Genomic DNA, 16,973 nt, shown 5'->3' with positions numbered 1-16,973 from the left:
TCAGTATTTTATTTGCTATTTTGAAAACTTCCTTGTTGGTTTGACTTCACAATGAAATCTATGGTAGTTTCCATGCATATCTAATGGCAATATGGCTGTTACAGTAAACTTTCAATCTATCGTTTGTAGAATGTACTTGTATTGTACCTTGATTAAAAATGGTTTTCATTAATGTATTTGCTTGTTTAAATTTTAGCCAAAAAAACCTCACTCCAAACCCTTTTGTTTGTCTAATTTGTCTGATTTAACTAGTCTTGGCAGAATTTGATTTTTAGTTTTTTACAATTTTGATGGATATATCATGTTTATTTTTTAGCATTTTAAAATATGTTTATCTGTTGAAATTTTTAAACTTACATGAAATTCTGGGGTTGAAGCATTTTTTTTATTTTATCAATTTAAATTTTCATGGTTATGGGAAATTACAGGGGGAGTTAGAGTAGGGATTCAGACAATAATGATTTAATTACAGTAGACATTGAAATTCAAAAAGTTAAAACTTTATAGCTGTTAAAACATGAATTGTCAACATCATGTCAAAATATACAAAATAAATATCCTTAGATCAAATTCTTATAGGTTCTCAAGCAACATTTTTCTTTCTTTGCCTGTCTGCAAATTTTGAATATCATCTCTGGGTGCATGAGGATAATGAACTTGATATTTACAAATGTTGACTACTAAAAATCTAATCCTCCCAAGCCTAGATTTAACAGATTTGAGGGGAATACCTTGATGTATTTCTTTCCTTGTTTGTAATACAAACACTTATTGCTATTAAAGTTATAATAAGTCCAATATCATTTTTGCATAATTATTTTATGCTGTCTTTGGCCAATTATTTAAAAAAATTCTCATTTGCTAGGAATTTGAAGATCTCACATAATAGTAATCTTATTTGTAAATACAGAATAGTAAAACTTGACATATTAAAAAGTCTGTACTCTGTTAAATGTTTTTCTCTACCATTTGAGAGAAACAGCACTCGGTGATCTTTTTTTCAGAACAGCATACAAGATAATAGGGGAGTAGCTTTCAAAAACAAGTTGTGCGTTCCCTGTGGTGAAAATACAGTAGCCTGTGAAGTCATTCAGTTTTTGGGTGGGGCAGGTTTTCATTCATATTTCTCATGAACATTTTCATAATGTGAGGAACATACTTGCTGTTTTCAAAATACGTACTCTGTATTGCAGCCATTTCTGTCCCCCACACTTTGTGTTAGTCGTGTGAATTTGGTAAGAAGCATTCCAATGTGGAGATGAACTATGAGCAGCTGCTTAGAGCTATTAGTGAGTATTGCAGCTTTCACAGACACTCTGGCCTCAGCTGTCTAGTAAAAGTTGAACAGCTGTTCTGTACATAGAGAGGATTGTGAAAGCCCCATTGACTTAAATTTGTTGTTTAACAAAGAACTGGAATTATGGACAGGATGATGTAACTTTAACCCTGTTCATTCCTGTAGTACAATTTTGCTAAATTATTGACATTTTTTACATCAGCCCATTTTCCCACTCGCTGTTATCGGATGTATTCACACAAACTCCTCATTGATTTTCCTTTCCCTTGCTGACCAGTTTTCAACAAGGGCTTTTTCTTTTTTTAAATTTGTTGATAGTGGAAGTTGTCGAGTGTCCTTGACTCCAAGTGTCTTGTAATTTAGAGAAGTAAATCAGTAAATGTCTTTGCATTTAAAAAAAGTGTCAAACAAAGAAACTCACCTCATCCAGTCTTTTGGCCATATTTAGTGGATGCTGTGCTAGTTTTCCATGCTTTCAGTTGATGAATGAACGTCTCCTGGCTGACATGGCATACCTGAACAGCTGCTTTAGGCGTTTTTTCTGTAATAACTGAAAAATGCATGTTGAACTGTGTAATGAAGGGATTAATGCATTTCTTTGATTCAGTGGTTACAGTTGAAGAAAAATGTCTTGTGTATCCTTGTTCTGCTGAGATGGCAGGTCAGAGCCTATAAGTTTATGCAGTATATATATTTTTTTATCTTTTAACAACGAGGCAAAACTTGAAAGGGGGGTGCTTTGTGGATAGAGGAGAGTAAGTAAAACATTTTAAAGCAGTTACTGTGAAAAAGATCCAAGTTGGGGTTCCTGATTAAGGATTCCACACCACTTAATCTTTGTGAGCACTGTAGACTTTCTTGAATGACTTTCATTGGTGGAACTAACTTTCAATTTTGGGGAATGGAGACTTGAGTCCCTGCACTTCTGACTCTGTCCCAGCACCACTGCCCTTGTCTCCTAGATTCTGCAGTGATTGGCGAGCCCCCCAGTATTCCCAGCCTGATTCCAGCCTTATTTCTAGGCTCTAATTGGTAACCCCCTAGTAGGTTCCACCAAATAGCACTGGGATCCTCTTCAGGGGAGAAACCAGCATCTCTTTTAGAAACAGCTCCAATCTTGATTTTAAATTCGCCTGTGATAGAGAATCCATCACAACCCTTGATAAGTTGTTCCAATGGTTAATTACCCTCACTTGTGAGTTAGGAATGCTGGGTTCTATTCCCAGCTATGCCACTCATACCCAGTGAGGCAAAATTCAGAGTTATTATTATTATTATATTTATCGTTATTGACACTTTTGGCAGCCATCTTTTATCTGGATCAAAAAAACCCCAAAACCACTACCATTACTGACTTGATAAGAGTATTAAAAAGTAAACACACGAAGTATCCTAAAATAAAAAATAGCGTTTTCTGAATAGAGTATTAAAACACTTCATATTTGTTATAATCGTTGGTGGAAAGAAACCCCAATCAAAAAATAGTTTCAGTGAAATAGGGTGAATAGTGATGTTTTTTGCCAAATCTAAAATGGCTGCTGACACATTTAATGGTATTCTTAGAGTTCACCTCTCTTCCCTTTTATATAATTAAAAGGCCTTGTTTATTTATTAGTCTAGTTATTCTAGGCTTGGGTAACTGATAACTCATTCATTCTTTCATTGCTAATTAGGGACCAGGGATCAAGCATTCAGAAATAATGAGATTGCCTTAAAACTCGACAGATCTTTTTAAAATGATAACTTTAGTGTTTTTTATTTGCCTTCTGACTTTTGAGTCTTTAGGTTCACATTCCCAAGCTTTTCTTTGCAACAGCAACAGGACTAGAGATGCTCATTTCTTTAAAAAAAAGAGCTGCCATAACAAGAAGACTCCAAGAGCTGGAGCTTTAAGAAAAACACCAAATATTGTGAACTAACAGTAAAATCATGAGCAGTGGTAACTCCTCTGTCTCACCTTCCCTTGCCTAAATTGAATCCCAGTCTGCAAAAACTTGCACACATGCATGACTTTTCAACATGGCATCAATGGACCTATAACATGTGTGTAAAGTTACACATATACACATTTGCATGATTGGAGCCCTGGCATTTTGAGAATCCATTCCTATGGGATTGGAGGCATTCACTCAGTGAACTTTGAGGGCGGGGGGAAGCCCATTGCTGGCTCTAACATATGTTTGAAAGGTAAGGAGTTGGGGAAGGCTGGGCTGGGAAGGTGAAAACAACAGCATTGAGATTGTTATATATGATCCTTGGAAATCTTCACTTCTTTGGCTTATTTGTTTTTTCCTACTGCTATGTGGGTGCTGCACCAAAAGCTGCAGTTATTAATTGCAGGGCTAGTGGTTCCAGAATGCTTTTTCATGAACAAACTTCTGTAAGAGGGAGTGGGGAGAGGCAAGCAGGAAATTAGTGCCATCTGGCAACCTGCATGGCCATGGAAACAAAATACACCAGTAATATTGAAAAGTCCCCCATTATTACCAGAAGTGTGATTAACTGCAGGTTGCACTCAGATATTTTTGTGAGGGGTCCCAGCCAAATAGTTTTGCTCTGGGCATAATTATAGTGAACAACACCTCTGTTGTCCAAAATGAAGTAGCACATTGAACGCTAGATGAATATGTGCAGGTTTAGAAGATTCATGTTCTGATTAGATAAGTAGGCTGCTTTCTTTCCTGAGGTTTTCAGTTTACATTCTGCTTTTATTTATTCCTTTCTGACTAATATTTAGAATACTACTTTAGGGAGTGGTGTACTCATTCCCTCCTATCAGTAACTGGCACTTGTTAAAGCTGCAATTAATGGTTTCCATAAGAAGTTGCTGTCTCCTAAAATGGCTTTTTGGCATTGGGTTGGTATGATCGTCAAGCTGAGCCTAAAATTTCTGAAAGATATTTAGACAACATTTTTGTAAGATTTAACTGAGTATTATCCTCAAAAGTAGGATATGACAGGTAATGCTGAGGAGATTATAGATGCAAGACCAAGAATAGCTGTACGAGGTGAAAATTTGTGGTTACACTCTGGTACTCTGATAATTATTTTGAGAGAAAATCCTAGTACAGTCATGGCAGATAGGTGCTTGTATGAAATCAGAGATCCTCTTTTTAACTTAAATTTTGAAAGGAGATATCTGAGATGTTTTTGCAGTTGTGCAGTATGCAGTCCTTTTCTTAAATGAAACTCTTGTTTTAAAGGGTAACTGTTTGTGGATCACTGAACAAAGGAACTATAACATTATTAAACTTCTTCCCGGTTTTCCAGGAACAGAGCTCTGGCTGTTGTTAAAGGAACGAGCCCCAGGCTCTTCCTTTAATGAGTTGTTTTGGATTGTATGTCCATAATTTATTAATGTAATTGCTTTATTATTACATTTGTATGGCTAAAAGGAAGCTGTCTTTAATGGACATAGAAATACATGTAGCCTTTATAAAAGATGCATTATTAGCTGATGAGAAAAATACATGTACTACGTCAGGCTTTGTGTTTAGAAAGTTCTTTTTCAGTTATTGCAGTTCATATCTATTTATTCCTAAATTGTACATGGTTGTGAATATTCTATATGGCAGATTAGAATGTTTATATTTTAAACTTGCAATAAATATATGGGTAATTTGAATATAATTGCTACTTTGCTTCATAGATAAAGAATTGTTTTTCTTCAGCTGAAATGAAACGTGTTCTAATTTACCTTAAATACATCTGAGATAACAGCCAGATCATATTTATCTTACATATATATCTTTAGCTTCCTAAATGTGACATGCGTAATGTGTACAGAAAGATTTCAGTTGGAGTAGATGGAAAAAATTAATTTAGAATAAAACGAAGCAAAGTAACGCTTGCAACTTAATGAGAGATGTCATGGAGAAATGACATACAAAACAATTTTTATCTTCAGTTCCACGCCCAGCTGATTTTTAGTTATAAATAAACTAGTATATACTCTTAACTGCCTCAAGGGCATAATTGCACATCACTAATATAAAACAAAATTCAATAACATTTTTATCATGATACTGGGAAGAGACAGGAGCTTCACAGGTATAATTAACTGCATTAGTCCACTGGCTTTTTTGAAAATCAGAAAATATAACTTGTATATAATAAGTAACAGTACCTGGGATCTTTTCATCAACAAGAAACATTAAAATTGCAGGTGCCAGTATCTGAAAATTGTCAGTTACAAAGAAAAATGAAGAAACTTGATCTCCTTTGCCAACCCTTAAATTACCCTGTCTTCATACAAATTATGTTATAATTTCACAATGTTAAAATGTGTATGTTTGGTTCATAAATGTGTGTGTTAACCTGTACAATTTTGGCAGGGGCTAGTCAGTGGTCTAGGACTGGAGGACAAGCTCCCTCATCTCCAAACTATGAAAACTCTCTCCACTCTTTGGTAAGAATTGTTTGAAGCTACATATTACTTTCTAGCTAACAGTTGAAGGTTCATTTTTGTATAAATCCTGCATATCATTAATGAAAACAGTAGGATATCATTACAAATGAATTCTTTGCTAACAAATGGTCTGGTTCAATTGAACAATATAAGACATGTAGGGTGTGTCTTTCACCATCTGTTCCTTGGGCATCAGGCTTCTATCCTAAGGACAGCTGGTGCTAAAACACTGTTATGAGATTCCAGTACCTTTTCACAAACCCATAGCTAATTCTTATCTAAAGCTCACTTTGTAGAGTAAAGATAAAGTAAAAGATTTAATATCTTTGCATTTATATATACTTTTTTTTTCTTATGTGGTAATCCTATGGGTCTTTTCTCATTATACTATGACTAACGTATTACAATTGGACATTTTTACATTTAAATATTATGAACTTATTGTTATTGGGGAACATTAATTACTATATTGTGCTGTAAAGGACAGACTTTCTATACAGAAGAAAACACAGGAAAGAAACTACAGTATTGGGGGGATGGGAGGAATTTGTATGTAATAGGTTTGAAAAATCTCTGGAGGGTTTTAGTTGCTGTCTTTCCTTTGCTGGTACAGTGTCGGGAAGGGGAAAAAGAACTGATAGAATATTGAGCAAGGCTTTGGTTAGTTGTTAATAATTCTAGTTTCCAAAAATATATAATTCCTTTTTTCTGTGACTAACAGAAATAAATATAAAAGAAATCAATTTCCTTTTCTTCACACATTTTGCAATTATATGTAAACAATATGTGCATCTTAGAATGCTAACATTATAACTGCAGTGTTGAGCATTTAGCCTTTTCATGCCTTAATATAATCAGATCTCTGTTGCATTAACTTGACTAACATTTTATGCTGACATGCACATCAGCTGTTTCCTCACCTCTTTTTTGAATTAATCTTAACCTGTGCTTTGCTTCCTGTTCTGTCTTGACTTTGCCAGAAAAATCGAGTTGAGCAGCAACTTCACGAGCATTTGCAAGATGCAATGTCCTTCTTAAAGGATGTCTGTGAGGTACTATTTCTCTTCAGATGGTGCCTTTTTGTGTTTCAGTTAATTCTACTTACATATTTCTATTAAAATCTAAAATTAGCACAGTGTGTGTCCAGTCTTTTGCCTCCAACACTTTGCCATTTTAGTTTCTAGAGCACTGCAAGACCAGAATCATCTTTGCTTATTTCTCTAGAGAAACAATAAAGATAGACATAGAGAACTATTTTGTGGCAGTGTACAGAATTTGTGCATTTACTAGGAAAATATTCCAACATATGTTCATACATTTAATTTCTGAAGTTTATAACAAAATTTTGGAATTTGTGTAGAGTTGGATTTGGAAAACAATCACTTAAAGCCTTGGGCTAAAGCCATATCTGGTTTCTGTAACCATATACCCTCAAAAAAGTCACTACCTTTCTGAATTCTCATTAGGAATTGTTGCCCAAATGGTGATACTGATTTTATATTTTTTTCTCATGCGCTACAAGGCTTTTTAGTTTTGGTACTCATTCTGGGGTTTTTTTTTCTGTTCAGGCTGTGTAGTAGAAACTAAATAGCATTATTGACCTTATAGTAAGCTTTGTTTTAAGAAGCAACCATCTCTTTGTTTCTGAGATGGCATTCATTTCACATCTCTAGATATCTTAGTCTTTTTCCAGTTTATTTATAGTGCTAGTAGGTGCTTCTGAAGCCTTCCTTTTTCATTTTGCATTTCATTTGCTGTCTTGCATATCTCCCAAAGTAGAAACCATTACAATATAATGAATTAAGCAGATGTATATAATAAATGACCTTTAGTGCTCCTCTTAACTCTCAACAGCAGTCTCGAATGGAGGATCGCTTGGACAGACTTGATGATGCCATCCATGTGCTACGAAACCATGCTGTGGGGCCTTCAACAAGCCTGTCAGGTGGCCATGGAGACATACATAGTTTATTGGGGCCATCTCATAATGGGCCAATTGGAAGCCTAAACTCAAATTATGGAGCATCTAGCCTTGTCGCAACCAATCGACAAGCTTCAATGGTAATATTTTTTAAAAACACATCAATAAATAAGTGTTTTGTCTGTAACGGTTGCCTTCTAATCTCTTTAAATCATAGTAGAGCCTAAAAAGTTACAGCTTGACTGGAATTTGTGCAATGTACACTTTCTGTGAAATTTATCAAAAATACTAGAGGTGCATTGATGGTAGAAAAAGAAATGGCAGACTGCTGCACCTGCTACTGGTTTCCAATTAGAGGGGATTTGGGTGGTGGGGCATGGAGGGAAAGAGGAGAAAAACTTAGACTTTGGCCTGGTCAGTGGCCCATAAAATCCTGCTGTGACCATATGCAGAAAGCTGAGACTTTCTGCTGAGAGCATTTGAGCTTATACATGCATTTTTTCCAGATGTGTAATAATTGGCAGAACAGTTTTCTCCTTGAAATGGTGAATAGGGAGATTGAGTGGGAAAAGCAGTCAAGAAGGACAGAATTTCAAGTGTTCTGGTCTGGAAAAGCTGTTTATTGTAAATTGGAACTAGTCTTCAATAGCAGATGCTGGCAGAAGACTGGAAGGAAGCTGTTGGAATGTGGAACCATAGTGTGTACAGACTCAAAATTTAACTTCTTTTTTTTTTCCAAATGAAAACGGGTTTTGAGCATAGCTGTAGTGTAAGTAACAATCAAGAGGAAACCAGTTTTAGATTAATCCTTAAGAAGAGTGAAATAATTCAGTCTATCTTTTTTAGTTTCTTTTTAACATGTGAACCATTCTGAGAAAAATGGCATTAACTCTTTTGTAGATCAAAAATATTTGTTGAAAGCATTACACTACATAGCAAATTAAATCTGCTCATAACTTTTTGCTTCCTTCACCCTTCCCCCCCCCCAAGCTTAAACAAAAAAAATTTTTTTAAATGCTTATTTTGGTGTGCCATGTGTTTGCATGTTTACACCATAATTTTAAAGACCAGTTACATGCTATGAAATTTTCTGTTATAAAACAGATTCACAGCTGGGTACTGGGTGATCAAGGTGAAATTTCACCTATCATCAAAATAATTAGGTACCCCAATTGCTTAAGGGTTTGTATTCTATAAAACAGAATTAGTTCCATGTGTTCTCCTTCAGAGGTCAGATTCCATTTATATTAATTTTAGAGCCAGTGTAGTAAACCTCAGAAGAGGCTGGTACTTTCCTTTAACGTTTGGTTTTTGGTTTTTTTGGTTTTTTGGGGTGGGGGGCGGTTCAGCAGCATATGCAACTTCAGGCATTCCCATCATTTCACAACAGGCTTTAAGTAATGAAGCGGGTTATGTATAAAATCTTTGAAATTAGAATGCTCTCTTCTTTATGTTGCCCATGCATTTAAGGAATGCTGTAAAAGGGAGAATTTTATGGTATTCCAGTACATAGAGACTGAAGTTGTGTATTTAAGGTGGAAAACTGTAGCCCTTTTAGTTGAAATAATGTGTTTCTCTGAAACTGCAGTGACAATACTGTTTTAGCAAAGGAGATTTTTCTGTCTGGGGTGTGAAACCTTCTGATCTTTCTCTTCACTCTGAATTTGTTTACGTGGTTAGTATATCCTCCTGTTTTGGTATGTGTATGAGTTGTGGCTGATCCGTGATTTGTGTTGAGCCATGACAACATCTGCCCACCTTAAAGACGCTCAAACAATCAGCACATTCTTTGAAATGCCATACGCCATCATAACGCATTTTAGGGTGCATCAGAGTATATAGGATATGACGGCTGTTGTAGAGCAGGAAAATAATTCCCTGCTCCCTTGTGGAGGTATCTTTCAAAAGGGTGGAGGGGTAACAAATTAACCAGTTGGAAAACAAAATGCGGGATTAAAAGAGAGACAGAGGGTTCGAACAAAAGAGCTTGAGCAAAATATTTCATGTGCTGCTTTTGGTCATGAGTATAAATCTAGTGTAACCAACAGCAAACTTTGGCCCAATATATAGGTTAGAAACATATTGAATTTCCCACTAAACTGGGCATAGTCAGTCAAGTGTAGATGATGCCAAAGTGTATTGAGATGCTTTTTTAAAAAGTTGTGTTCTAGACTAGGCTAGGATTAGCTTTATAAAGTTTTAACAAAATATGTACCAATGGAAAATTGCTGGCCAAACTATATTATAAACCAGCTCCTCAGGAAATCGGCTTAAATTGTTTAAACATGGTTGTGTGGTGATTGTAGACTAGGTCTGTAATACTGTACTGGATTTTTATTTTTGATTGAGAATTGCTATCCATCCATCTAAAACAAATAAAAAAAAACAACCCAAAGAATAAAGCAGCAAATGTAATTTTGGGCAGGAAAACAAGAAAGTGCATAGCAGAGGTTGGCATCTAGGCTTAGCGGTATACCAGCTGGCTGTTTTTTTAGTACAGTAGTGACCAAAATGTATAGGGTCCATACATATACATAGGAAGGCCATAGATGCAGTATTCCACAATCTGTTCATTTGGAAAGCTTTATTTATTTTATCATTCTTTTCTTTTTAAATGGTATCTACACAAGCAAACGGGAGGAAGAATTCTAATGAGAGAGAGAGAGAGTTTTATATGATGTGTGTACTGGGTTTTAAGAGATGGGCCTTTGTTTGCTTGTTTAGTAACTAAATCTCTCTTTTATCAGAGGGGTAGCCATGGTCGTCTGGATCTGTAAAAGCGGCAGAGTGTCCTTTGGCACCTTATAGACTAACAGACGTGTTGAAGCATAAGCTTTCGTGGGTGAATACCCACTTCGTCGGATGCATGTAGTGGCATATCTCTGTTATGTTTTTGGAGGAACCTTCCATAAAACTTATATTAAGAAAATAATAAGCTTTTATCAGCCAACAAAATGCATATGTTAATGGAAGAAATCAACATTGATAAGGTTTTTATGATTTGGAATGTATTTCTCTACCCAAAGAATTATGTTCATCTGGATTTAGCAGTAAATGAAACCTCATCTTCTGCAAAATCTGAATACAAGACGTTTTAGCTCTTTAATAATAATAATAAATTAAATTTCCCTAGAAGAAGATGATCTTGGCAGAAGAAGCTAGGAAATGAGTAATTTAACTCCTTTTTATGTAATTAGTGTAGCCAGACATGGTTTTATTTTAACATTTGCTTAATTTTTGAGCCAGGTTTATTTTAAAACTCCAGTTGGCTTCATTTCCTGCTCTCTGAATGTCCTTAGTTTCTATTTTGCAGGGCTGTCCATTACACTTACTGTGGTCTTTATTCAAGGAAATGTTTTACTAACTAAAAGTCATCAAATATTATATGGCCAGTTAGTGTGTTTTCTGTTTACTGGTCTGTAATATAATGGAAAGGGCACAGCATGGATTGATAAAAGCCAGGAAACTGAGTTAAGGATGAAAATCAATCCTTAGCTCACTCTGTTGTTACTTTTTAATACTTTTATGAAGTCAGTAATGGTGGTGGGGTTTTTGGGTTCTTTTGGTCCAGATAGAAGATGGCTGCCAAGAGTGTCAATAACTATAAATATAATAGTAATAACTGAATTTTGTCTCACTGGATATGAGTTCCCAGATGCAACAGGAATCTCTGAAGAGTGGGTGATCTTTGCAGGATATACCATATCCGCTGTAATACCTCTTCACCAAAGGGCAGTTTAAGGCCCCAAGCTGCTCTGTCCAGGCCAACCCCTGTCTGTGCACAGGTCTCCATTGATGTCAGTGCAACTCTATAGAGACTGTATTCACATAGAACAACTTGTGGAATTGGGGCTGAGTTTAGAATTTTGACTCCTGAGCTCCATCAGGTGTCTCCGCTGAGTTTAACATCTGCACTCGGCATACTTTAAACTTGGTTGTGGCCAAATTGACCAGGTCATGTAGTTCAAAAACCATTTAGTCCAGATTTCTACCAGAGCTGGAACCTGCTTTAACCGTAACAGAGTTTAACTGTGCTTAAGTACAGTTGTCCAGCTCAAAAACAACGAGGAGTCTGGTGGCACCTTAAAGACTAACAGATTTATTTGGGCATAAGCTTTCTTGGTAAAAAACCCATGCATCTGAAGAAGTGGGTTTTTTACCCACGAAAGCGTATGCCCAAATAAATCTTAGTCTTTAAGGTGCCACCGAACTCCTCGTTGTTTTTTGTGGATACAGACTAACATGGCTACCCCTCTGATACTTTGTCTAGCTCAACTCTCTGGCCTATCTATGTAGGTGAAGACTAATTCTCAGTTTCCCAGCTTTTGTCAATTATGCCTCCTGATGGTTTGAATTTAATATTTAGAGTGAAGCATGTGAAGCAAAACTATACTTAACAGGAGATGGGTTTATTTTCCTACATATCATTCTAAAACTTCCCCACTTAGGATAGTCTAATACAGTTTTTTATGTTTCATCTACTTTTTCATTAATTATATCATCAAAAATACTTTGCAGAAATCCACTTTTCTCCATGGCTCTTTAGGATTACTACAGCCCACTATTTAAATTCATAAATCATATCCGGTTAATCCAAATCAGTTTGCAAATGCATTTTTTTAAAATTTAACTATAAGAAACTTTAGATTAAGTAGTCAGTGTTTATAATCATGTTATGAATGGATTATCCATGTATGCCTGTATTTAGAAACATTTTAAAATAAATATTATTCACTCAGTAACCCATAATAATTGCTCTATATCATGTAAATACTTTTAAAGAGCATTTTTAAAACCCTCATTTACCCAATAGATTTCAACATGTCTTTGGGAGCTTTTGTGGTTTGCAATTTAGTGAAAATATGTGCTTTGTGTAGATAACAAAAAAAAGTAATGTATCTACCACACATGGTAAATACCTAAACTACTTTGAAAAATATTAAGATATTTGTATTACATTTTAGGTTGATTTCCTTCCCAGATTTTTCTTAAACTGTTTTTCAGTTACAGAGTCATAAAGCATGTCTTGGTCAACTGATTTCAGTATATAAAAATGGAATATAAAGGGAAATTGAAGTATCTTTAAGGTATACTTAGAAGTAAACATGAAAACTTCTAAGTTAAAGTTCGGAACAATCCTTTTTTGCTTGAAAAAATTAAATCCTGCAAATCCATTATAATGGACACACTGGCACCACCTTACGTATAATAGAGCACCTCTTTCAATAAACTACATTAGGAGAATTGCCTCAGGATGCACAAATAATCAAGATGTGGATTAAAGTTACATACTTGACATAATCAATAGTCCATGCACTATTGTTTAAACAGCTAGACTGAATGAGATCTAGAATTAGTTCACCTTTACTCACATGAAGGTTTTTTCATTGTCTGCCATTGTTTTATTCTTCTTGCTGTGGAGCAACTCATTAGACTTAACGTTTTTCTGTTGTGAGAACTAAACCCATTGGTCAAACTAAATGAAAACAAATCCCTCCGTGAGTGCCATAGTGTAAGTACAGCAATGGAGAAGGAGAATCCACAAGGCAAAATTATGTCATTTTTTGGAGTCTGACTTTTATTCTGAAGAGAAGGTTCACAATTATTGAAATTTAGACAAGTATTGCATGAGGATCAACCCTCCTCACTCAAATAGCAGGCTGTCAGCTGTATGCTAATGAGCCAAACAATTAAAACGCCATCCTATCTGGCCTTAGTGAGCAGGCCGCTCTACTGAGACAAAGAACTGTTTGTACACCTGTTGTGCATGTGGACAGTCCCATTCTAATGTGGTATAAAGATTAGAGTAAAAGCTTAAGGGATATGGTGAGCAAGGGTTAAAAGGGACAACAGTGACTGTGAAAGTTAAATTTTCCAGGAAATAGAAGAGAAACATTTGTGAGAGGAATCAAGTTACAAAGAGAGAGTTCTGCTAACTTCATTATGCTGAAATATTCCAGATTGCGTGCTTCAAACAAGTCCCATTCTGCTGTAGTGTGATATAACAGGATGGTGGGGTTTTTTTGTTTTGTTTTGTGATACATGTGTAAATACAGGTAAATACTTCCACTGTTATGCAAATGTTTTTGTTTTTCATATGAAGATATTATTTTAAGTGTATTTCTGTAACTGGCGTTTGTAGCTGCAGTGCAAAAAACATACTGAAACAGTCTTAGGGAGAACTGCAGAGTCTTAACAAACGTTTTGTATTTGAAGCGTTTATTACTAAAAATATCGCAATGTTCGTTTACTAAAAAGAGGGAAAACATACACACACAGCCCAAAGAAAGCATTAAACGTGCTGATGGGATGAAAAGGTGAAATCATTTGAGTTAGGATTCAGTTACAAAGGAAAGTTAAGGTGCTGCAAGCTTTTCACATCTCCTTAAGGGGGCCCGAGCCTTTTGATGAACTGCGTGCATAGAAATCAGTGGGAATTGAAGGCATTGGGCACCTTTTAGGAGATTCTGGCTGAGACCCTCCCAGAATCAGTCCTTTAATTAGAATTCCAGTGTTTGGGTGTGTGAGGGTGATTTGTCTGGTTAATATGAAAGCCGTGAGAGAGAGAGAGAGAAAGAGAGAAGCAGTGTACAATTTATAAAATTAAGCTGCTATATTGGATCTAAAGCATTTCTGCTTGGGGCTCTATCTTTAAATTAAATTAAAGTTAATTAAAGTTCACCTACCTGTACTGTTCTTGAAAACTTGTGTGTTAATCAACTACGTACAACTGTCATCTCTCACTGTTAACTTTAATTCAGTTGATTATTCAAGGCCAGAAGGGATCATTGTGCTCATCTTGTCTGATCTCCTTTATAGCACAGGCCATAGAACTTCCCCGAAAGAATTCCTAGAGCAGATCCTTTAGGAGAACATCCAATCTTGATTTAAAATTTGTCTAATATCTTCAGTTTAAATCACATACTTGAGACCAAAATGAACACATTCTTGATGTGCTGGTCAATTTAATAATATGAAATACTTGAAGTAAAATTTTTCTGCAAAGCTCATTAGCCACAGTTGTTTGCTTCAATTTTGTGAGCATACATTTCCAGGTACTGGAACCTAGTGTTAGATTCAGCTTTTTTAATTTCCAATCTATTTTCTGAATTTGTCAGAATTGATCTATTGTTCTGTCATTTTTAGATTATCCCTAGATTTGAAAGTTGCCAAGAATCTGTCAGCTGTTATGTTTGTACATTGCTTGAAGATTTTTTTTGTAAATAGATTTTGGAGCTTACTTGCCCCTGAAGACATCTGATGTCTGTAGCTTGAATAAAAGCACCCTCATGTGTTAGGATTAAGCATAACCCGGAGAATGAAAAAAGCACAAAACCTTCAGGGCAGAATATAGCTAAGTCTTATATTAAAAACTTTTTTTTAAAGAATGAGTTTCACGTTCTCTTTTTGTGAAGAGGATTGTTTTGTATTGTAGGCTGAATTTTCAGAGCCCAGGGCTGCCAGTGCTCCCACTGAAATCAATCACAGAATTTGCACTGGCTGCAGTGAGCAGGATTGAGATGACTGTATCTCCAGTAGAACTTTTCTCATAAATAAACACTAGTACATACAAAAGATAATGCATGTTCTCAGAAAATACACTGTAAATAGTGCCGAGCTATCTTGCTTTGTGTGATGGATTATTGGATACAAAACAATAGATACAAATAACAGACCAGAATGACCTGGTATTAGCTTGCTTGCTTGCTTTTTTTTTTTTTTTTTAATTCCTTTCTTGTTCCTGTGTGTTAGCTCATAGAAAACAGTGTATATTAAACAAAGGATAAACTTGCATAAGGGTATTTATCTCTCTCTGGGTAAAACCCATACTAAGACATGAAAGGTAAAAGCTGCATTAATTACTCAAGAGGGATTCAAAGCTCAGCAGTTTACTAGGATTGAAGGATTTATTGAAAAACAGTGGTTCTCATGTGTAACTCCAGGCAATAAACCTATTTAATTAAAGGCTTAATCTTCTAGTTGACATGTTTGCTACTGTTGCAATAAAAAGCCTCATCTGTAGCCAATTTTTGTAAGTATAAAATAATGACCGTAACCTTGGTCTTTTCCTCTTAGTTTTTTTTACTGTTAATTGCATTATTTTTGTTTTTGTTTTAAAACTAAATGTTTCCCAAGGCTTGTGTGTCAAGAAATTAGAAGCTTTAATAAGCAAGTTTTCCAGATGATTTTAAACTCAGGTTGCATTTCTCATTATCTCCTCTTTATAATTTTTTTTAAAATGTAAATTTTTAAGGTAAAAGTGTTTAAATGGATAGCAATGAAGAGTTTTCCTTACTGGGTAGCAGTTTTCTAATGAATTTGCCTGCTAAAAACAAAAATCTAAATGTCAGGTTTCAGAGTAGCAGCCGTGTTAGTCTGTATCCGCAAAAAGAAAAGGAGTACTTGTGGCACCTTAGAGACTAACCAATTTATTTGAGCATAAGCTTTCGTGAGCTACTTCATCGGAAGTGAATAAATGTGTATATCCTTCGCTCATATACACAGGTGTTATGTATCATTAGTCCAAGTTTATGCAAAACTTGAATTAATTTTTTTAAGACTCCTCATCTTTAGGCACACATCTGTTAGAAGTAGGTTCAGTTTTAGTCACCTCATTTTAAGAAAGAGTAGAGATTGAAAAGGTCCTGAGGGGGACAGTGAAGATAGAGACTGCTGTTTTTTCATGTGATTACATACTGTAATGTGACTGATAGATATTACCATATTTGCCTGGAAAGAAGGAGAATAAGAGTACTTATTGAGGTATATAACATAAAGGTATTGTGAAAATAGATCGTGTTCTTCTTTAATCTTATTTTATAAAACAAGAACAAGGGTTTAGCTGATTTTTAAAAAATCCCTGGCACATGAGGTCAAGGCCATTAATTCAGTAGGACTTTATTTAAAGAACACAATTTTATGACTGTTAAAGTTCACAGCTATGCAAACTAAACCAATGGAAATCAAATCTTATGCTTCAGGAAAAAAAAATCCCTGTTCCATGGTATGACTCTGAAAATTTGCTAGGCTGTTGTACAATTATAGTCGGGTTTTGGTCACTGCCTGGAACAGTTAACTAATCCAGTATGGTGTAATCCAGTGGTTTAGTCCAATATATAGTCTCTTTCAGCTATAGCTTTCCTTTGCTGACCCATAACTCAAGGCCCCAGTCCTGCAAACACTTAAGCACGTGCATAATTTTATTCACATGAGTTGATCCATCAGTAGATCTAATCTTGGATATGTGAAGTGTGGAATTTTGGAACACTTTGTATACTATGTAAAAGACTAGGCAACAGTTTACAAATATTTCACCTGAAAGAAAATCTGCCTTTTCTAGTATGTCC

The 16,973-nt window shown here is 35.4% G+C and overlaps 1 protein-coding gene across 21 annotated transcripts in view; it reads left to right on the top strand.

Annotated features, from left to right (window-relative positions):
- The window catches only part of TCF12 (transcription factor 12), a 283,371-nt gene that overhangs the window by 254,011 nt on the left and 12,387 nt on the right, over positions 1-16,973 (top strand). For 11 of the 21 annotated variants that reach the window (XM_074966265.1, XM_074966284.1, XM_074966267.1 and 8 more), the window contains 3 exons: positions 5,632-5,705; positions 6,686-6,757; positions 7,560-7,766. In XM_074966265.1, the coding sequence (XP_074822366.1) occupies positions 5,632-5,705; positions 6,686-6,757; positions 7,560-7,766 (353 nt within the window). The remainder of the gene's footprint in view (positions 1-5,631; positions 5,706-6,685; positions 6,758-7,559; positions 7,767-16,973) is intronic. The other 10 variants (XM_074966272.1, XM_074966277.1, XM_074966269.1 and 7 more) reach the window with 3 other exon arrangements.

This window comes from Natator depressus, chromosome 10 (assembly GCF_965152275.1).
Source record: "Natator depressus isolate rNatDep1 chromosome 10, rNatDep2.hap1, whole genome shotgun sequence".
In the NCBI taxonomy this organism is placed as follows: Eukaryota; Metazoa; Chordata; order Testudines; family Cheloniidae; genus Natator; species Natator depressus.
The sequence above is the reverse complement of the archived record's forward strand: the minus strand, read 5'-3'. Positions and strand labels throughout refer to the sequence as shown.